Here is a 22649-nt window from a genome sequence, read left to right on the forward strand (position 1 = left end):
ATGCTGATTTACAAAGGATTCTTTTCCTCTCTGCTAGCTAACCACATCATTGGCAGCAAAACAAGGGTACAAGCAAGCTCTGCAAAGACAAAGAGCAGGTCAGAAACTTACAGGGACTAGGTGGGAGTCTTCACTTTACTCGCTTCCTCCCTATTCCCTCATCCCAGCCTGCATGCAAAACGTGTACACTGATGTGTCAAGACATAGATGCTGGACTGTGTGTAGTTTACTCTTGAGCAACAGAGGAAACAAAGAAAGGCGATGACTCAGAGCAACAGTCTTCCAACTAGGCAGCTCCAGGGCAGCCAGATGTACTTTTCCTTATTAGGACAGATCATGAAACCTTTCTTCATTTTGAGTGGTACCTAATTCTGCAGTAGTATGGCTGACTTTATGAATCATCTTTTTAAGAACTGCTTAGCAGAAAGCAGCTGTAGCTCTAGCTTTGCTTCTTAAAAAAATTAGTTTTAATTGAATTTGACTCCACCTACTCTGACCAACTTGATAACGTGTATCACTCCATTAGCAGCAGATAACTTGTTTTAAAAGGACAGCACCTGTTCAACTTCCTGTAAATAGCATGTTTTTGTGACTGTCATCTGAATTTCCACATCCCCATCTCATCTAATGCAGTGGTTTTGATCTGAATTTCTTTAGTGGGCTACTAAGGAAAGCCAGGAGGAAGCACAGCCTTTTGCCTCCCACAGACTTTGCTTGTGTAAGAACCCATAGCTGATTTTCTTCAATTCAGGTATTTTTGCTGCATGATGTCAGAGACATGTGTCCTCAGCTGAAATGTAATCCTGCAGGGGGAGCGTGTCACTGAAGTGAGTTCATACAAGAATTATGCAGGCGGATGAACTTTCACACCTCTTCTTCTGGATTGCCTGCAACACTGCCCCAAAAGCTGCAGTAGCCAAATGGTTACAAGACATGGTGTATTTTTACACGATGCTGACCATCAAAATGAAACTAAAAGAAGCATCAGTGTTCTACCTAAATGGCAGACACCTCATAGTCCATTTGTTATTCAAAAACACTTATTGTTCTGTTAAAATAAAAAGCAACAGCTTTAGATGACGTGTCCCAGCCTCAGATGGTTTTAATGCTTATTTCCAACTGAACTTCACGATTCAGACTATAAATGCTTTAAGCATCTATATGAAAGTTTTCTTCATATGCTAATGTAACATAAGCTATCATGTAAAAAGAGTCAGTTTACAAATGAAAGCCAAATGTAATTCCTGGAGTTTGGTTAAGGCTCCTTCCTCACTTGCAATCATTCTGCCTTCATTTTTCATGGATGTAACCCGAAGTATGTTTTATGTTCCTTGATTAACTGCATGCTGCTAATCAATTAAACCAACCACCAAGTACTGCTTACACTGCTCACGCAATGAGGACTGCCTCTTAATCATGCTATGAATACCAAGTGTCTTTAGCTGGAAGTGAACACAAAGTGTTCCACAAAACGAAAGTGTGTTTGGCTGGAAATTCAGAAGCAGCGCTAGAACAAGGCTAATAACTTCACAGAACAACTTAAAGTACTCTGAAGTAAGTTACTGTAAGACACCAGCAAATTACTTCAGACTTTTACCTCCCTGGAAAGAGGGAGAACAGATTTTAAGAAGTCCGAATTCTTTACTCAATCCACATGCACAACAACAGAGATATTTATAAGGCAGCATCTCAACGGAGAAAGGCACATTTCATGAGAAAGCAGCTCTGACTTCAGCTATAATGGTGTAAAAACAGATCTGTTTAGAAGAATGCATGTGAAACCAATTGCTATCCTTACATTTCCAGCTCATAAAATCACAAGACTAAATTAGGCTTCTATATTATTTTATTTCCCTCTTAAAATATAGCATTGAAGTCCTGCACACATATAAATATCCCTACAGTTTCTTACACACTTTCTATCCACCACTGCTTAAAGTGCCCAACTGTGAACATTAAAAATAAAAACTTTACTGTTACATGAGTGGCTACACTTAAAGAAGGACTGGTATTCCAACAATGCAGGCCTTTGATTGTAGAAAAATCACCCGCAGAAGAATACTTCCTAAACAACACACAATCAATATTAACCCCAAAGTTGTTCCTTTTCTTTTTATTTTTTTTTCCACTCAGCAGATCTAAAAGAGATTAATGTACAGAGTTTGTTTTTGAGAACATGTCTTTACATAGTGTAAGAATAAAGGATAAATGCATTACTTTCTTTCTAACTCCCTCCTTCCCCACAAGTGTTCACTGCGTCCCAAGCTGCTATGTTGATTAAAAACCAGTTGAAAAGAGCTCTGGAAATGCATGCAACTTAAAATTCACTTAAACACACTTCAAGTTACGAAGTCTGAGAGATTTTAGTTTCAGCACATGGCTATGGCTCTGTTGGATTATTAGATGTGTTTGTTGTGGTGGTCAGATTGGTAAACACTTCTTCCTTAGTTTCAGGCTGATGTCTTTCCATTTTGGTTTCCTCTTTAGCATCTTTATTACTGGTATCTCCCTTGCTCTTGACTACCACAGGTTCAATCTCCATGATTTCCTGTGGCTTAGGCTCTGGCAAGGTTGGCTGAAGTCCATCAACTTGAACTGGTTCTGGGACATCTTCTGCTTTCTGTTCAAGTCTTTCCAAAATGTTCTGGACCTTCCTTACACCATCTCTCCTGGCCTGACGCACATCCGCACGACCCTCGGGGTCCACCGAGTCTAGGGCTAGCAATTCTTTGGTCAAATACTCTTCAATCATCAAGTACTTTTTGTCAGTTTTCTTGCCTTCAAAGGAGTCGACTGCCTGCTCAAGCATTTGCACGTTCTCCAGAATTGCCTCCACTTTCAAAACACCAGGATGCTTCTGAGGTTCTGCTGTTTCCATTGTCTTCGGTGTCACAGTTTCTTCAGGAGCAGGCCTTTCCTGCAGAGGAACAGCCTTAGCTGGACAGGGAACCTTTTTATCAGCTTTCTCTGCCATGGCTGGAGGCTTCTGAGGTGGTGGTTTAGAATCTGGCTCTCGGTGGGTGACCTGAATTGGAATATATGTTGCAGGCACCTCAGTTTCGGGTGGTGGGATTGTCTTGGTTTCAGTTTTGATTTCAGGTGGTGGAGATGGTCTTGGTGGCTCTTGAGGTGGGACTTGTTGCTGAGAAACCTGGTGAGGAAGACAAGTTTGTGTTCAAACATAGCCAACCACGCTCCTTATTTATCTTTAAAAGCAAGTCATAAATTGACAAAAATCAAACGCTTAGTCCAAGATTTTTTAGGACAGGTTCCTACTGCAGGTACTCAAACTGAAATCTAGAAAAACTCCTTGATTTTCAGGAGCTTTATCTTTTCTGAAATCTAGGCTATTCAAGCTACCTCAAATTGGCGTACCCATAAAAGTCACCAAATACTCTTAAGAATCAAGGACTCAGTGCTTTAATACAGGAAGTACATTCAAGGTTGTTGCCATGCATTTGGCAAAGGTACTCCCAAGTTACATTTCCCCATTACCCTAGGTCTTAGAGTGGTCCTCTAAGAGCAAGAGTGAGAGAACTAAAAATAGGAATGAGAGCAGATGGAGCAGAGGTGGGATAGTTTCCCCATTTTCCTTTTTCTGTTACCACTTCGGGTTTTGCCCATCCAGCTTTCAGCTGTGGCAAGCTGACAGCCTCCCCTTTAGCTCCCTAAAGCACCATCCACATCAAGAGAACTTGAGCAGAGCTACATGGCCTTCAAGCCCAACAGGAGCCTTGTTTCACACTGCTCATTATCCTCAAATAGCTGTGAATTTTAGTTACATCTCTTTCCTGTGCAGTGCTGAGCCTGAGGTTTCTAAACTACAAAAAGCCCTGTGCCATAGGTACTGTGTACCCTGTGCCATAGGTACTGCTTTCAAACCATTGCAGCAAGTACCAATACCAATCAATTCTCAAAGACACTGAACTACAACTCACTAAACTCTGTTCATGCCTACTGAAATCAGCCCTGCAAGTAGTTTTATAAGATAGGACCTCACTGCAAAGCTCTAGCCCAACTGAAATAAGATTTCAGCAGCTGTCTTCAGCATCATCATCATTCCATTCTTATTGTGCCAGCAAAGAGCCAGTATTTCTTAAAAAGCTAGCAGTATTTTGCTAGGTGTTAAGCTCATCTGGGGCTATTCTCATTTCATTTTCCTACTTTCAAGATATTTTTTTTGTTAGTGCTTATTTTTAGTGATTATACCTTCAAAGTTTTATATGCAAAGGTTACTATGTCAGTCTTGTTACACCATAGTTACTGGAGTCAATCTTTATGATTGCTAGAGATGTAACAGTCACCATGTCAGAAAATTCTTAAAACTGATAGGAGTGTTGAAATCTTACTGGAAAAATGAAATTTGTGAGATTTGTGCTTTCCTTGTTTTGCCACCTCCTTCACTTACCCATTGTGTTTGTACATGATTTTTGGAAAGGCAGTATATTCAGCTCTCGTGGATTTAGCTAAGGTAATATATGCACATTCATATTCAAGCCATATACACTGGCCTGCACTGATGCTGTTTTACCCATTAAATTTGTTTAGGGAGCTCAAATTCTCACCCTCTAAAGATAATCTAATATTGTAAGTTATATGTCATTAATGATGAAATCTTTATTGTTTTGTCCTAACACCTGGTTTTCAAGCATACTCAACTAATTCTGCTCCTGTTATTTTCAGTGTGGAACCTCTGAAGAGAAGGACTCCAGGGTTGTTTTTATATTCCCCCTTCCATACTAGGTGAATTCCTAATAGAAGACACCTTGAATAACGTTGAAGAATTCTTGACTCAAGAGACTTGTAACTGTAGTTTGAGTAAAAAATTTTTGTTTAACATGAAAAAAAATATATGCTAAGAAGGGCAGCAACTGGCACTGATTATTCCAAAAGAGGTAGATTTACAACTCACACTTCTCAAAGTTTTTTTATTTACAATTTGAATAAAGACTGAGTCCTCCCTGCTGCTACGGAGACTATTTACTACTAAGAACATGGCTGGAAGAGCAGGGCTGTGTAGTTTCAGTCTTTCTTCCTGATTTTTTTTCGCTCTGGTTATGAAGTATTCACAGCTGGGGAGCCTGCAGGAACCTTGTAACATCAGTTTCAACGAAGCAATTGTCATTTTTAAAATCTAAACAAGTTTTTAAATCTCTGAACTGGGAACACCAAGTATTATTATCTGCAATCTGGAATGCTAGAAATTGGCACTTAGCAGTAGAAGTAGGGAGGAGGAAGCAGGAGTCATACTTACTGTGAAACATATTAGTTCATTATATGGATGAAGAGTTATTTGAAATGCCAGTGTAACATACACATGTAAGTATAAGCCTAGTCCTTGGTTACTTAGAAAATCATTAAGCAGGTAGAAGTTCCCTATTCTGAAATTAGAAAATTGTTGTGCCAGAACATTTAGCTACGAACACATAGAAGGAATAAGAAGCTAAAATTAAATTTTGCCAATTCTCTTTCTCCATAACTAAAATTACTCTGTGCATTTGATGCTCTCCTAAGTGGTTCTGAGACATTAATGAAGTGTATTTACAGAAGCCACAAATCCCATGGACTTGATTGGCTTCTCAGTACTATAATGCAATATCACTGACCTCAGAGTAATTACATGAAATTATACTCCGAGGAGAGGAGAATCAAATCACGTCCTAGAAGTGATTTCTATGTAATGTATTTCAGCAATCCAAAGACTTCAGAATCCTGATAGGTGGAAAGATGGCTTGATGCAAACTTATCTCAGGATCTCAGCAAGTTAAAGAAATGCTTTATGTACTTTCATGTACCTGTGGGTAAGAGCTACTGTTTCAGCTGTAGCCCAGTATGGCTAGCAGAGATAAGTGGCAGGTAATAACCCTCCCCGCTCTACATACCTGAGGTCTGTCTACAACTGTCTGTACTATGATGGGAGTTGGGGGCTGTATCTGCTGGGTGGTAACTCTGGCAGGTGAACTTTCACGGCTCGATGCACCTCTCTGAGAGGCTCTGAATGGAGACTGTGCTCTCGCTGTCTTAGGCTCCCTGTCATCTGGTTGAATTCTGTGAAATACTGGTTGGTGGGCTTGGTATTCACTCTGCTGGGCAGGGTAGTGTGTCTTCTGGGCCTGATGGTAGCCTTGCGCTGGTTGCCTTTGGATATTTTCATGGATCACAGGAATTGAAATATAGCCACGAGGAAGCTGGTGGCTTCCTGAATTGGATCTGCCAGACGACTGAGGGGAAACCGTTGGAGAATCAGAAGCTCCAGGAGATTGAGGCTGCCACGAAAACAAAATCCATTATTAAATTCACTGTTTTGGCTCAAAGCACTTGTCATTTCCAAAGAGAAATGGAAACTGAACTTGTGTTTCCCCACATGCAAAAGATCCACTTCCTTGGTTTGTGTTGGTTTTGTTTTGTTGTTTTGTTTTTTTTGCCTCACTAGACAAACCACAGAAGTTGTGAGAGAGCATCGTTATAACAAGTAGGAACCTGAGCTACAGCATTCCCAGCCCTCGAGTAAGCAGGGAGTGGATGCTCAGTCAGAAGGTCTACTGTTTTTACATGGCTATTCCTGTCTAAACCTGTTAAATGTGAGGCAAACTAAAGTTAAGCAAACAAATTATGTACTGCAGACAAAAAAAACAAACCACTCAGAGGCACATAGAGTTCAGGTTTCTGATCCCACTCACGCTAACAGATTCATTTACTTTTTGAAGCATGTAATTTAGTGCATTGCCAAAGCCTGCTACATATGGCTAATGCCCCTCCACCCCTCACTCCCCCGTGAGACCTTCTGGCACATCAGCCCTGCTGGCACCAGAAGTGATAGCTGCACTAGCTTAAATCTGCAGGAGCAAGTGCTGGGGATGCTGCACAATCCAGCTCCTGGTTTTCAGGTTCTGCAGCACCTGGGGAAAGGCAGTTTATCTGCTCACAGCTCACTCCCTCTCTCCTCCTGCTGTGCCAGTCCACCAGCTCACCCACTTTGCACCAACTCCAGCAGCTGACAGACTATTCTCTGTGCTTTAACCCATGAAAGAGAGGAAAAAAATATGTACTTCCCAACAGGTTTATTCCATAGCTCAGTGAAATGCCAGGTAAGACTAGAGTCAGCACAGAAGGGAGGGCAGAACAATGGAGCTGGAGGCAATACAGGCAGGCAAGGCAGGAGAGGATAGGCAACAAGATGTCTTCTGGTGCTAGTCAGCTGCTCACCTCTGCTGTCTATGAAACTCAGCAGCTTTAAGTAAATGCTGCTTTTACTTACTGTACATATCACCAGCACTACTGTGACAGTGCCCTGGTCGGTTGGTGCCCACACCAACTAAGTTTGTGACAGCAACTTCTCCAGTCCTCAGTAGTTACCTCAGAGCACATGAGATGCAGAAGACTTTTCTGAAGCAATTCTGCAGGTAATACAAAGTATATTCCCAACTGTACTAAGATGAGAGAAGGAAGAACTAAGCCTCCCTTCCTCACACTGCATGGATAAGGCAGCGATAGTTGAGAACACCAGGAAAACTGCAAACAGCATTTATGGTGTTGTTCAGGCACAAAAACAGGTTTTAGAAAAATAGCTACCACTGCTGACATGAAATTTTGTCATGTATTTTCAGACTGATAAGAGGCTCAATTTCCTGCTTACTGTACTTTCAATAGAAGTGACATAAGTGCTTCAGTGTTATTATGAGAATACCACTTCTGCTAATTCTCAAGATAATAGACAAACCAAAATCCTATCTTCTGACAAGCAAAGCAAGCAGGGTGGCTCTTTTTAAAGCAGTTCACGTGTTTTAACATACAAGTGAAGGACAAAAATATTTCACAATTCACTTTTAAAGCTGTATGAGCAAGTCTATACACTTAATGAAACCAGAGCATTGAACAGGAAAGCAAAATAGCAGCATTTGTGAAGCAGCCCAAGCTGTTAGCTAACTGGCCACTTGCATTTTTACATCTCTCCCCTTGCTCACCTCTGTTTCCCACAGTGCAGAATGCAAGAGGTTTGCCTGTGTTCCCAGCTTGCAGAGTAACCACTCTAAGCCCCACAACAATCCTCACCTGCTGCAGGAATACCTGTGCCACCCACAGGCTCTTTTTTCCACGCGTTTTGTTTGATAACAAAAGCTGGCAATGCCAGAAAAAGCATTCAATACTTATGCTGAAGTGACTGAGCACTTTTGTATTTCAACACTCTGGAACTATTGGGAAAATGTAATCCTGTGGCAGGTTTGGCTTTCCAAAGGATAAACTACTCGTGTGACATTCAGGTCATACATGGCCGCAAAGACCAACGCAAGCACACCCTAGCAGTACTGACAAGTTACCTCAGGTCCGTGTGTTGCTGGAGCTGGGGCTGCTGCAGCTGCTGTTGTCTGTCCACATTGTTTATCTGCCTGGGAAGGCTCAGCCGGTCCCCTTGGAGGGGACTCAGGGCCGGCATAGCCCCCCCTCAGTGGTGGCTGTGCCTGTGCTGCGGTGGGCACGGCTTCTGCCTTGTATCGCTGTACGCCGGGCTGCGGAGCGGAGAAGTACGGGTGCTGTCTGCTGTCGATGCCCTCGTGGATGACTGGGATGGGGATGTAGCCAGCACGGAGCTTGGGGTACACCACGTTTCCTTCCCGTACCGGCAGCTGCCTGGGACTATCTTGAGACGGGCCATTTGCTGATGACTGGCCATCCTAGAAATTAAAAACATCACATAGCATTTGCTGGTAGCTCAGCTCAATATACCATGTCAGAAAGTTGCCATGAAGGTCTGTCTAAGAGCAGCATCAGCCAGGCACGAGAAGCTCAGCTCCTCAGGTCTGTGCCAGGTCAGGAGCCAGGAAAGAGGAAGCTGAACACCGATCAGCTATGAGCCCTTCACCCCCAGTGCTGATAAACACTAGCTGAAGCACTACAATACCACATTACAACAGGGTTTTTCTGTAGCACTCGTTACTTGCACACAGCCATGAGTCCAGCTGCCTCAGGTGGTACCATGCTGATTAAGTAAGAGCTTGAAGGACCAGAGATGTTCCCTTCACACCCTTTCAAATCCACCCAGTAACACGGGTAACAACAGAAAAGAAGCTTACAAGATTTATGGCATCAGAAGAGCAGTATTTGTTGGTATCGAGATACCTACTGCCTACTCAAGAGTTACTGCTGCTTCATTCTGATGAGATACAGCCAAGAAAGGATCTACTTCATTAAATACTGACAGGATAGCATAATGAAGAGGAAAATGCTGGAAGGTTAGGTAACATTAATTCCTGTGTTGCCCAAGTGCACTCACTGGACAATGTCAAAGCTCTGGCAAGGGGGGAAGTGCTTTGTACCAAGATCCCTCACAAGTCCTCTATTAAGTTCTTCCTGCATCGGTCATTCTATTTTGAGGCCCAGCTAGGGCCAAGTTCCAGATGTATCTCTAAGTCGGATCATGTAACAAGCACCTCTGTCATTCACAGGGTAATGTCATTATTCAGTAAGAGGAGAATTTAATAAGGGGACATATGGTCCAAGTGCTAGAAATCCTATTTTTAAAGGGGTGTTTGAGCAGCAAAAATATTTGGTTTTTGTAGTTTCTGCACATTGTAATGAATCAGTATATTAACAATTAACTATTTTACCAGTAAGACTGAATATTCCTCCTCTTTTACAGTACCTCTATGAAACCAGTTTCTGAGAAAACTGCAGAGAATGTCTGCTGTTGTTTAGGTACATTTATAAAATAAAGGTAAGTACAGAAAGGAAGAAACTTAAAAGTCAGAAGCTGTTGCTGATCAGAAATCCCTAGCAAGCAAAGGAAAAATTCTGAAGGAGGTACAAAGGAAAGGCCTAGAAAGTTCTCAGAGCAGGAACGTGGCTGGCTTTTCCAGTTACAGCACAAGGATGATCTCATGCCCGGCTCTGCATCGGAGCCACCGTGGCCAGATGAGTCATTTCCAATTCACTCCACCGGGAAGCTGCTCAAGGCTGCTCAACAGACTGCTCTGCTGCCTCAGGACACCAAGGACTGGCAATCATCTGCCAGCTCTACCTCATCAGTGATGCCCCCAGCACAGCCCTGAACCTGCTGTGCTGCCAGCACGCATTTCTCTCTGCATCTGCAGGGACTCATGGCTACGCCAGGATTTGCCAGAAAAATAAGTTTGCAATACACTCGGCGAGTACCAACACGGGGCCAAGTCAGAGCTACACGTTCACCAAGCACGGAGCCACACGGGCTGCCTTGCAGGGAGGGAAACTGATGATTCGACATTCGGAAGAAGCACCTTGCTGCCTAGTGCTGACGCAATGCATTCTGCACCCGCTCACACCAGCTGCTCTGCACAGGCTCCCTCGGTGGGAGCGGGCTGGGCTGTAACTGGAGAGCCACAGCCCACCTATAGGCACAGCTCCCACAGCTATAAAAAGAAGCTGCACTCACACTGCGCATTGTCAGGCTCCCTGCAGGAAGGGTCAACGCTGGGAGAGGGGGACCTGCAACACGTACCGAAAAGGAAAAGGGTTTGCAGCGTTCTGAGCTGCCGCACCTGGGGACAAACCCTTCACCAACACTTCAACAGTGTCCCACTCCTCCCTGCCACCACAAAGCCCTTCCTAGGAGCCTGGCTCCCTCCTCTTTATCTGCCTTTTTCAGCCCCTTTACAATGCCCTCACTTTGAGCAGTCTCAGCACTGTGACAGATCTGCTTCTACAACTTCAGTGGTGCTAAAGAAAGCAAAACAAGCAGTTCAAAACCAAAGGAAAAAAATCAAGTTGAACTACTTTTAAAACAATTCAGTTTATGTCCAAAGTGAACTTCTGCAAGCTTAGCACTTTTTTTTTTTCCAAATGGAAGTACAGGCTCCTCCTTAAGAACCACAGCATGAGCTGCGCTTTTGTAATTCATCATTTATTCTTACAGCTTCAGACAGCCTATGCTTCTTCCTGTGGAAAGTTAGCTTTTAGAGCTGGTTCTTTGTTCCAGACGTTTTCCCCTGTAGTCAGGAGGTTTGGGGTTTTTCTGTTGTTGCTGAACAGTACAATCATAAGGAGCAGTCTTCAGCTGAGGAAGAAATGCCTTTCTTCCCTCTCCAGCAGCTCTGCAGACAGATCACAGCTCTGAGAAGCATTTTCATCACAATTGCTCTTCCAGCCCCACACTGTTCCCCTCAGCATGTAATCCCTTCCAAAGAAGGGCAACAAGGCTGTGAAGGGCTTGGAGAACGTGCCCTATGAGGAGCGACTAAAGGAATGGGATGTTTAGTCTGGGGAAGAGGAGGCTGAGGGGAGACCTTACTGCTCTCTTCGAATACCTGAAAGGTGATTGCAGAGAGAGCGGGGTTGTTCTCTTCTCACTGGTGACCAGATGAGGGGAAATGGCCTCAAGTTGTAGCAGGGGAGGTGTAGGTTGGATATCAAAGGAAACTTCCTTACAGAAAGGGTTGTTAAGCACTGGAATAGGCTCCACAGGGAGGTGGTTGAGTCACTATTGTCTCTAAACGTGTTTAAAAACCATTTGGATGTGGTGCTCAAGGACATGACACAGCAGTGGGCTGTTAAGAGTTAGGGTCATATGGTGTGGCTGTGGTTGGACTCAATGATCTTGAAGGTCTTTTCCAACCTGAGCAATTCCATGATTCTAATTACCCTTCATCAGCAGCTGCTGACACTGGTCAGTTTGTATGACCACATCCTCAGCACTCCTCCTTTCCTGTTCCCACTCTCTCCAGTTTCACAGGCCGCTGAACATGCAAAATTAAGAGTTTTGAAACACCCCACACTGAGGAACGCCACAGCAACACAGTGTATGAACACCAGAAAAAGCTCTTGGTTCAGTCAGGTGGCTGCAAAAGGTTCAGGCTCGTTTTTAAACCAGGATCCAGTACAACAGCTTCTCCACACTGACCTTTACATCCCCCATGGCAAGGCTTCCAGCAAAAAAGAGAGTTCTATTTCGTGTAGGGGAGATGAGTGTTTCTAGCCCTGACAAACTGGTTCTAGAAGACTGCAGGAGAAACTGGGGTGTGTCTGGGGATAGTGTGACAAAGGGGAGTGGAACCAGAATCTGGAAATCTCTCCAGGTAACAGCAAGAGAAGGGATGTGAATTCTCTGAATGCCTTAACTGTTCAATTTCACAGCACAGCCAGGTCAGGGAGCTGGAGTGTCCATCTTTGGTTTCTATTTGCCCTCTAACAAATAAAGCTTTTGCTTAACAGGTTATCAAGTGTGTTATCTGCATAAGTCCAGAGTTAACTCTGAGTTTATTTTTCACATATTATTTTCATTAAAAGCCTTAATTATAGCTTAAGAAAAGTACCAGAATATTAACTCCTATTACTGCATAAAAAGCTGACATAATTCCTCCTCCCCTCACTCAAGGAAATTATGCTGAAATTGGGAATAATTCTAAGCAGTAGAATTATGAAGCTCCCCTGACCTGGTAAGTCAACCTTACAGAAGTGCAGGCTGTGGTCGTACTTTACATTTAAGGGACAGAATCCACCAAAAGAAGGAAGTACAAAAATACCAAAATTCCCTCCAAGGAGTCCAGAGATGCTCACAGCCCTGGCCTGCACTGCAGGTAGCTTACAACACCACCAGGAACTCAGATGCAATCCACTATTTCAGGTACTGATGCCAAAACCAGCAGGGAGTCCTCTTGGCTGCTCAGGGAAGGGCAGGTGCACACACTGCTCTCTGCACACACAGTGTGGAGCTGCTGGAAGACCACAGTGATCATCACAGCTCCTGGGAAGGGGACATGTGCTTCTGTTGTGAGGTCATCGCCACGATAAATAAAGGTGCAGCCAGCACGAGTTGTGCAACTGGAAAAAACACTTCATACCCTGCATCCTACACTTGGCTTCCCATGGGAAGGGCACGGCCAGGAGCAGCACTAAAATCCTCAAACCTGGGCACAGGCTGTAAGCTCCAGCACTGCGTGCCACTGAAGAAAGATGCAAAGAGATTGAGAGAGACAACTTGCAACCAAGTTCCCTGAACAACGACCTGAGATGCCTCAATGACTGTTGAGGTGTTGTTCCCAAAACACAGAAGCCAGCACCTTCAGTCCCTAGCAAACTGCCCCTGAAGCATCGAGATGGCAGTACCAATATAACACAACTGCTCACAATGTTCTACACACAGACGAGATCACCACAAAGCCTGTCACACACCTGGAGTCTCCCTTTTGAAGCTGCCTGTTAAATATGCTTTTCATTCCTCAAATACTACAGCGTGCTATAGAAGAAGTTCAAAAACCAAGTTCCCATCACACACCAGCATTCCTTAAACCACACACTTTTTGTAATACAGTAAATCCAGTTCTCTAAAACGTATCATACACACAGCACCCTCGCAGCTGCTGCAGAGCGACAGGACCAATATTTAGTTTTTTTCACTTGTTTTGTAAATATTATCTAGCAAAGGAACAGAAATTTTGCAAACATTACCAAGAAAATGCATCTCTTTCTGCATGCAAGCAGGAAGTCTGCTGACTTCAGTATGGTTCTGAGCTTTTAAGCTGCTGCCTTAAAGAGTACCATGCAGATAAGAGTACCCGGTGACTGAGAAAGTGCCAGTACCTGACAAAACCTGGTATGATAGCACGTGTCCTGTGATGTCACACCCACATTTCAGAAGCAGGGAGCACTACAATTCTGTTCTTTCTGAGCAGAACTCAACAATACAATGAAAGTAAGGGACTGAAACATGACAACTAAGTTTCCATTCCACTTAAGGCTTTCCATTCCAATTAAGGCTGGAAAAGACCCCCAAAATCATCTAGTCCAACTGCCCAGCTGTCACCAACACTGCCCACTAAACCACGCTCCTTAGTGCCACATCTACACATCTCCTGAACACCTCCACACAGTGACTTCAGCCCCTCCCTGGGCAGCCCATTCCAGTGCCCGACCGCTCTCAGAACGGAAGTTTTACCTAACATCCAACCTGAACGTACATCTGCTGAGCACATAGGTATTTGAGCAAGGTATCATTAGCCAGTGACTGAAGGAAACCATGAATAAGCTGGGCACGGTGAGCTGCCTCAGTAGACCTCAGTGTCACTCAATCACAACATGTAACCTACTTATACAATGAGCTGCTTCTGATGTTGTATTTGCTGAATGCTGCCTTTTATTTCATAACATACACACGTGTTGGCAAATAGGCCTTTTGTTCTCTCTTGTATAATACAAGATGATCGTACGATAATTACAGGTGTTACATTAATGTATGCTTTGACTGATGGAGCCCAATGATGTCATTAGAAACAAACAATTACTATTAAAAATTGAAGAGGACATCTAAACCTAAGCTTTGCAGAACTAAGAGCCTTACTGGAGCAAGCACGCTGGCCATCCTGAAGCCTACCTACCTTGTTTCTGGAATTAAAACTGATCTTCTGTGATCACTACAAGCTGATCCTTCCTTGGGCCAAAATATCATTTTGACACAACTGATATTGCCCTTTATGCTCTTGAGTGGAAACTGCCCATTCACAGGAAGCACTGGGTGGGCAAAGTGAACACGTCCTGAGAAATCAAAGGCCAATGCATGGAGCAGAGCTCTCAAAAGGTGAGCTGCCATCACCCATCCTGCTGGCTTCTACACATGGGTTTGAAAGAAAGCCTACTAAAGCACTAGAAAGCTCCTCACTGAGGATCATGAGTCTCATTTGGCTCTTCGTTTGCTGCCTGCTTACCTAGGAAGCAGCCAGCCAACTTACTGCTTTCTCAATTAGCTGTGAGCCAGAAATTTGAAACACAGAAGGGAGTACAAGCCAAACAGTGTCACAAAAAAAAAAAAAAGATAAATAGTTAACAACTGAAGAGTTAGGTTATAGAAAAGATCTGAATTTTTATCCAAAATCCATTTGAGAGGCAAATTCTCAGACCTCACTTCTTTAAGTGTCAACTTCCCAGCACTATAAAAGCACCTGCTACCCTGCACCCTGTCTGTTCATTATAGGACTTTGCCATCTGCCATGAAAACATGTTTTCATGCTACCTGACCTAGTAGTGGGTGATGTCACACAAGTTGCTTCACCACCCTATGGCTCACTTTCCTGCCCATTAAAAAATAAAACAAAACCAAATATTAAAAGCAGTTTCTGCAAGGTATTTGAAGATACAAAATGTTTCATATCTGTAATTAAATAATGTAATTTGCATGAGCAAGCCATTTCTTCTATTTTACATTTATATTTAGCTTGGTATAATTGAGAGGGCACAGCTGCCCAAGGAAAAAGATGATGCTTACTTACCTAGAGGGTGATATCCTCTGTATATTACAGAGTGTATTAGATTGTTATCTGCTTTATCATTGTTCAAGAGTGAACAACTATTTTTGGTACACGGGTACAGAAAAGCCATGCCTGTGTATAGGTTAAGTGTTAAAAATATGATTCCTAGCTAAGAATGCTGGCACAAGCATTCTTCCTCTTTAGATGAAAGGTATGCTGTACTTGAATTAGAGCAGAACCAGGAAATTAACACCTTCCTTACTGTTCCTGGTGCATGACCAGAGCAGGGCAAAAAAGCTGGCGAGGAATCTGCAGCACAGGCCTTATGAGGAGCAGCTGAGGGAGCTGGGATTTTTCAGTCTGGAGAAGAGGAGGCTCAGGGGAGACCTTACTGCTCTCTATAACTGCCTGAAGGGGGTTGTAGCGAGCTGGGGGTTGGCCTCCTCCCTTATAACTGGTGACTGGGCTAGGGGAATGGCTTTAAGTTGTACCAGAAGAGATTCAGACTGGATGTTAGGAAATACTTCTCCGAAGGGTGGTCAGGTGCCAGAATGGGCTGCCCAGGGATTTGGGGGCATCACCGACCCTGAGGGTATTCAAGGAACATTTGGACACTGTGTTGAGGAACTTGGTTTAGAGAGAGCTATTGGTGGTAGGTGGACAGTTGGACGGGATGATCTTGGAGGTCTTTTCCAACCTTGGAGATTCTATGACTGCCCAGGTACATTACTCGTAGCTTATTATCTTCAATCCATCCCTCATTTTCAAATTGGTGTCTCTGTAAGTTATTTCTCATTTTACCATGTTCTACTGAGTGGGACTTACTGCATAAAGCAGCTCCGTGGAACTTGGAAGGTTGTGTATCAGCTTTGTCCAAAAATCCCCTGCTGACCACCTTGCAGCTTCTCCATTACACTTTTTATATACCATATATTTCAAGTCCAATGACTAATTTAGTAAGAAACAAGTGAACCACAAGCCTGACTACGTCAGAATACTCACCATCTTAAGTAGTGTAAAAAGCACTGCAGGTCAAAGATCCAAAGCGTGACATATTCTTATATTCTTTCACTGATGTGAACCACTGAGAGACACAGAGGTTCAGAGAGGCTGCACTGAGATTTCAGTGCAATTTCTAATTTGGTCTACCAAGCCTTTCAGTCAATCTGAATGTGAGAAGTCAGCACTCAAAAATAAGCTCACTCCTCAAGAGATGGGAATTGAGTGACTTGCATCTTATTTGGGGATACGGACAGAAAAAGAGTCATGAGTTACCCACAAGGGTGAGGACAGACACAGCTAATCATCCCCAAATACCACAGAACCCTTCGGTAATAGATTCAGATAGCATTCCCTCCCCTTTGTTGAGGCCTATGCAGTTATTGTTGCAACCCATTAATATACCACTTGTCTAACTGCTCCCAGACTTGAAAGCTGTGCTGGCCCCAGTCTCAAACCTGAGGCATTAGCGAGCCATCGATCTCCACAATGTGAGCCCAGTGAAGCTCAGCACAATCAATTCCTTTGGTCTATTTTCAGTGGCAGCATTTCCCACTGGGTTTACTGCACATAGAAACAACATATGGAAGGGGCATCAGTAAATACTTACACAAGCTTTGCCACTGCTTTTTTCTTTAAACAATCTATTTTTAACAACACTTTGGGGAATACCAAGTAAACAATTTAACATCATAAGATGCCTTGCAGAAAGTATGAGCTATAACAGTTCAAGTTAACAGGAAAATAGATAAGCACACAAAATCAAATCTTCCTATTTTGTTGTTAGGATCAACAGTGACACTGCTAATAAACACTTCTTGGTAAAATCATGCATATGTATGCTTCATGGTATTGATTGTACTTTTTTTTAATGACTTGCTATTAACTAAATAGAAGCTTAAAAAAAAATCATTAGTCTACCAGGAGGCTTTGATGTTTCTGTTAGTAAACATCCCTCAGTCATCTGGAAAGTCATGGCTTATTTCTCACTGGATGGTCCCCTTAGCCCAGCCTGATATCACACTGACTCCATAGAAATAACTGGGAACAGTTAAAAAACGTGCAAAGGAAGGACATACTTTGTGATGATTAAAACAAGTGAAACTGAGTAAGAAAAGAGCTACTTGAATCAATGAATGCACTGAAGTGACGTAGCTCGGTGTGAAGTCAAGGTGTGGTTTCATTCATTTTAAACAGCCCTGTCACAGGTTCACTCTTTACCAGAGCCATTTCTCTCCTCACCCAACCATACAGGTACAGATACTGCAGTCAGCAGTTACCCTGATGGCAAATCTAGAGTCAGATCAACTGTTTGAAAGCATGGCACCTTACAGTGCTGCAGCCAGCTCGCTCAGCTAAAAAGCTCAGTTAGCTCTGGAGCCGTGCTCAGCTCACTGCCCAGCTACAGGCGATGCTCACTTTTTGCCTACATCTCTGAAAAGAGAAAATGTTTGGAGAGAACAAGGATTTGTAAGACTATCATAAAAGGGATCAACGAAAATCACTGGTTTCACTGGGTAACATCAGTACTTAAGAAAGCAGAGCATCAGTAGAGTCCGTGCAAGTTTTGTCTCTGTGTTATCACCCCTGATGAGACATGTCAGCTTCTGCAGTTCTCCAATCCCTCCTGAAATCCCTAAGCTCTCACTGAAGGCAAGCTAAGAATGAGGAACTGCAAAGCTGTCAATACCTTGTTTTTCTGCCTACATGTGAAAGGAGCAAGACTTCAGAAACTACCCATCAGTTCAACCCTGTACCCTTAACTCCAGGCTCCAACAGCCTTCCCAGGTCACAGTCACCCACTCTTCTATCGCCGTAGCTTTTCTGTTTGTTTCCCTTTGAGCAACACCAGGTCAAAAGACCCAGAACTCCATCTTCCAGTATTACCAGAACTCAATCTTCCAGTACTTCCTCTGGAAGTACTTCTCTCCACGACCCATCCCAAAGCATACATGTTCCTGCCCAAGGTGAGCAGCGACAGATGTTGCTGTTTGGAAAAAAGTTAGTTCTACACACAAAAATAAGGTTAAAAAGCAGGTGCAAGTTTTTCACTGTGTAATAATACAAGTTGGCAGGAGAGTTGGCACTTTTCACTGCCATAGATTTAACAACAGATAGGGATGAAAGTTTGTTTTGTTTCAGTCACCCACTCAAAAACAGTGCTGATCCACCAGAGCACTTCAAATCCTGTTTTTATACAATTATCAAATGCAGCTTAGATGTGATTGCTCTCTTAAGCAGGTTACTGTCAAGTGCTATTTCTATAACAAGTCTTTCAATGAATAGCATGCTTTTCGACTTCAGCATGCTTTATGGTTCTAAAAAACATACTGCCCTAATAGCCAGTATTAGCAGGTGCCTCCTTACACCGGGAAGACAGTACCCAAAAATGAGATAAAGCACTTTCCCCTATTCCACTCTCAATATTCACATTACCAAACCACATCAAATGAGACCTTCTACCATTACCAGAACCGTATACTGCTGTGCTGACAATGGGGTGTAAGGCTCCATGCTGCCCATTACAGTTTGTTTCCTCAATTCCGAGGAGCACTTTGTACCTTTGAACGCAGCTGCACGAAGTTTGGAGGCCCGAGCTGTGCTTCCTCTTACAGCCTGCACTGATAGAATGGGCAATTAAATGTAAGAACTAAATGTAAAGAAACTAAACGCTTCTTAAGATACTACTCTGTGTTTAAAATTTTTTTTTTGTTTTCCCAAATGAGAAACTCCAGGGGGCTAAAACAAAGTAGCACTAGTCACACTGAGGATACGTTTTGGAGTTACCAAGCATCTCCCAGTGGCAGCACAAGGCTTTTTCCACCGAACGGGCCCTGCCTAAGATGGCAGCGCTGCCTTCTCCCCGCACTAAGCGGGCGGACGGGGACGGGGCAGCGCTCACTTGGCCGCGTCACCGCGATCAAAGCACTTCGGCTGCAGCGCAGCCAGCTCCACGCGCACCACGTCCCGGGAGCAGCTGGGCTCTCCCAGCTGACATCCAGCACGCCGGAGCCGGCCCTGGCAGCTGAGAGCCGGCGCTGGGCTCGGTGCCAGCCGCGGCGATCTCCTCCGGCAGCGCTCCGAGCAGCACCGGTCCAGCGACCCGACGGCAGCGATGGGCGACGTTTCAAACGGCGAGGACAGACGGAGATGCTTCGTTACGCTCCATCACCGCCCGCTGCACAGAGCTAAAGGCGAGGCCGTGCGATCGGCCGCGCTCGGGATGAAAGAAGCGTCGCTCGCAGAAGAAACGCAAGGAAACCCCACGGGATTTGTTTTTCCACCAACTCTGGCAACTCGCGGCGCAGCTCAAGTTTCCAGCACTTTCTGTTCGGTCCCTGCGCTAATGCTAACGCAGGTCACACGGCCGCAGGCTCAGAGCTCCGGGTCCCGAGGCTCCCAGCCGCTGCCCGCAGCCATGCACATATTAGGATTGAGATACAGCTTCTCTCTGAGCGCGCTTACAGACGGTGAAATGACAAGGCTTCGCAACCAGGCCCAAGCAAACAACACAGAAAGACCCCTAAAACTCTGGACGACTCTGAGCCGCGTCACTTTGTAACGCCGTGCACCGCCTCAGCCGAACAAACCCACCCCAGCCTTCCCCCGGCTGCACTTCACCGACTTTAAATAAACAGTCCGGAGGGATCGGATGATTTAATGCACAAAAAAGGGACTGCAGTGCGTCAGAGACAAAAGGCAGCTCCTGGCCTCACTGCATTGCCACGCGCTGAGCCGCGACCCGGCGCCAGCAGCCCCCACCCCAACCCCAACCTACCCCACCTCCCCCCCACAGCGCAGCCCCTCGCCCCCCCAGCCCCGCCGTACTTTGGCCGCGTCGGCCCGCAGGCGCGGGTCGCTCCAGGTGGTGGTTCGGCTGTTGTGGTCCACGAAGAAAGGCCAGCCCGTCTGCGGGTCCACCTTGATCTCCCAGCCGGGCGGCAGCGGCTCGGAGCCGCCCTCCGTCTGGAGCAGCGGGGAGTGCGTGGCAGCGCTCATCCCGGAGCCGGGGCCATGCGCCGAGTGCGGGGCGGGGAGCGCGGGCACGGCCGCTTTATCCGCCGCGGGGAGCGGGGGGGCGGAGGCGCGGGGCTGGAAGTGTCTGGAAATCGGCGCCGGCCGACGGAGGAGGGGAAAGGGGAGGGACGGGGAGGAGGGAGGCGGCCGAGCCCTGCCCGGCTGGAAACTTCTGGTGGCCTCCAGTACGGCGCGGGGCTGTGCCCGGCTGGACGGGGCGGGCTGCGCGCGTTCCGCTCTGAGCGCGTTCCGCTCTTATCGCGGTGCCAGCGCTTCTGCTGCAAGCGGGTGACTGTGGAGCGGTGCGGCGAGAGCGTCCTCCTTGCCCTGGGGCTGACGGGTTAAGGTTATACGTGTCCAGACGTGGCAAACAGCGCAAACCGTGTCTGTTTGAAAGCAGCAGTGTGCTTTCAGAATCGACTGTGCGTTTCAGCCTTTGGATTCGCTGATACTGAGGGACATCCGAAGGCAGAGAGCGTCTGCGGGCTCCCACACCCATCTGTCGCCCTGCTCGGTGTGCTGGGTGCGGGCAGCAGCCGTGCGGTGACCACCTGCCGCTGCAGCCATCCTACGGGCACACGTGGCCCCGGGTCCCCGCTGACGTTACTTTGTGGAGTGAATGCTGAGCCCCCCGAGCGCAGACATTCCCTGCTGCAGAGCTGCTTGCTCTGAGGAGTTACAGGTGTGCATTCCTCCCAGCAAATGCTCATTACCCATGTGCCTCAGTTCAGGGGAACTGTGGGTGCGCACTCGCAGGAGTCAGGGCAGGGGCAGAGATTGGTGTGACGCTGATTGATGCTGACACTCATCCATCCTCTGACAGCAAAGTCTGCTTATCACACCGTTGTCCCCAGTAATTGGTCAGCCTTGCTCCTTCCTTAAAATCAGAATATCCCAAGCTGGAGGGGATCCATGAAGATCCTTGAGCCCAACTTTGGCTTCACACGGCACCTCCCAAACCCAAACCCTGTGTCTGAGAGCGGTGTCCCAGTACTCCCTGAGCTCCAGCACTGAAGCTGTGCTCACTGCCCTGGGCAGCATTTTGGTGCCCACCGCCCTTTTTGGCAGACTATTTGCCCAACCCCCAGCTGCCCCTGCCCTGGCACAGCTCCACGCCGTTCCCTCGGGCCCTGGCACTGTCACAGAGTGCCATGTGAGGAGCCATGGGCCGCCATGAGCCCAGCAGACCCAGGGATCAGTGGTCCTCACACCCCTCTTGCCCTCCAGACCCTCCACCATCTTTGCTACCCTCCTTTGGGCACTCTGTAGCAGTTTTCTGCCCTCTTTGTATTGTGGCACTGAAAACTGCACTGAGTACTCGAGGTGAGGCCGCAGCAGTGCAGTGTGGACAGGACAGCCCCTTCCCTCGACCAGCCAGCATTGCTGGGCCTGATGAACCCCAGCTGTGGCTGCCCTTCACACAGCCCTCCCATCTTTGCCTTCACAACCGCGCAGCAGTCCATCAGGGACCGTTTCTTCCATCGCTGCTTTGAATCATAAGTATGGTAAACATTATATTTTTCAGTTTTCATGTTCAGATGCTTTTATTATCAATTTCCTATAGCAATAGCTGTGTACCTCACATGCCTTGCAGCCAGTCCTGGACTGAGGTGCCCACCCCTGGGTGCACCTCTGAGCTCTGCTTCACGCCTCATCTTCTCTCATGGCTGCAGGATCTCTGCTCAGCCTCACCAGTGTCAGCATTTGTCTCAAAAATCTCAATATCAGAGACTATTCTACTTCTGATCTGTACATTCTACAGAGGAATTTCACTCCTTGCCTCAGAACAGAAAGAGGCACACTTAGACCGTGTGTTCTTGGTAGCGTATGGCAGAGTCCTTGCCAAGTCAACAAAAGCAGCTGATTCAGATGTGGGGGACACAGATGTTAAAAGGTCTTGCAGGGGAATTACTTGTATATGCTGAAGAAGAAATACAGATGGATTCTGTATCTGATGGAGTGTAAACAGAGAAGTGAATGGGTTGCTTAGTTTTGCTGCAGCTGATAGCCACATACTTAGCAAAATTAATAGAGAAGGTCAGCCAGTAGGTGAAAATAAAACGAAAATTCAGGGGTATAGCTAGGAGTCATAAGCTAAATGTTGCTGTGTGTGTGCCTTGCTAAGAAACAGGTGAGGACATTTCACCAAAATTGTCATGGGCTGATAGGTCAAGATCTGCCCCAGCTTCTTCTGCAGGAGCAAAACCCATGGGTCAGCATCTGGCTGCAGGGATGAGTGTGCACTGAGAGGGGAAAGCATCCAAGTGATTGATTTCATTTGGCTAGATTTTGTGCTTTCCCTCCTAATTAAATTCTTGTCCATGCTGAGTAGATTTTAGCCTCTTCTAGCTCTAAAGATTGCCATGTAGGTGGGTTATTCGGGACAGCAGTGCTGGGATTTTTGTTGCTATGTGGTGCTGTGCC

General features: G+C 45.7%; 1 protein-coding gene across 1 annotated transcript; it reads right to left on the minus strand.

The window, feature by feature from the left end:
- Window positions 1–1828: 1828 nt before the first annotated feature.
- On the minus strand, window positions 1829–20245 carry BAG3 (BAG cochaperone 3). The gene is made up of 4 exons (XM_065746400.1): window positions 20037–20245; window positions 8319–8672; window positions 5883–6266; window positions 1829–3151 (listed from the first exon to the last, which is right to left on the minus strand). The coding sequence occupies exons 1-4, from the start codon at window positions 20205–20207 to the stop codon at window positions 2381–2383; spliced, it is 1680 nt and encodes a 559-aa protein (XP_065602472.1). The 5' UTR covers window positions 20208–20245; the 3' UTR covers window positions 1829–2380.
- Window positions 20246–22649: the final 2404 nt, after the last annotated feature.

This window comes from Cyrtonyx montezumae, unplaced genomic scaffold (assembly GCF_038088225.1).
Source record: "Cyrtonyx montezumae isolate F1298 unplaced genomic scaffold, pur_monq_1.0 scaffold_4, whole genome shotgun sequence".
Lineage (NCBI taxonomy): Eukaryota > Metazoa > Chordata > Aves > Galliformes > Odontophoridae > Cyrtonyx > Cyrtonyx montezumae.

What these genes read in the sequence shown, in the direction of transcription:
- BAG3 (XM_065746400.1), bottom strand. Translation starts at nt 20,207, where the DNA reads ATGAGCGCTGCCACGCACTCCCCGCTGCTCCAGACGGAGGGCGGCTCC. An exon ending in TGCGGGCCGACGCGGCCAAA is followed by an intron (nt 8,673 to 20,036) that starts GTACGGCGGGGC and finishes TTTAATTTCTAG; the next exon opens with GATGGCCAGTCATCAGCAAA. An exon ending in CAGTTGTAGACAGACCTCAG is followed by an intron (nt 3,152 to 5,882) that starts GTATGTAGAGCG and finishes CTTCCTCACCAG; the next exon opens with GTTTCTCAGCAACAAGTCCC.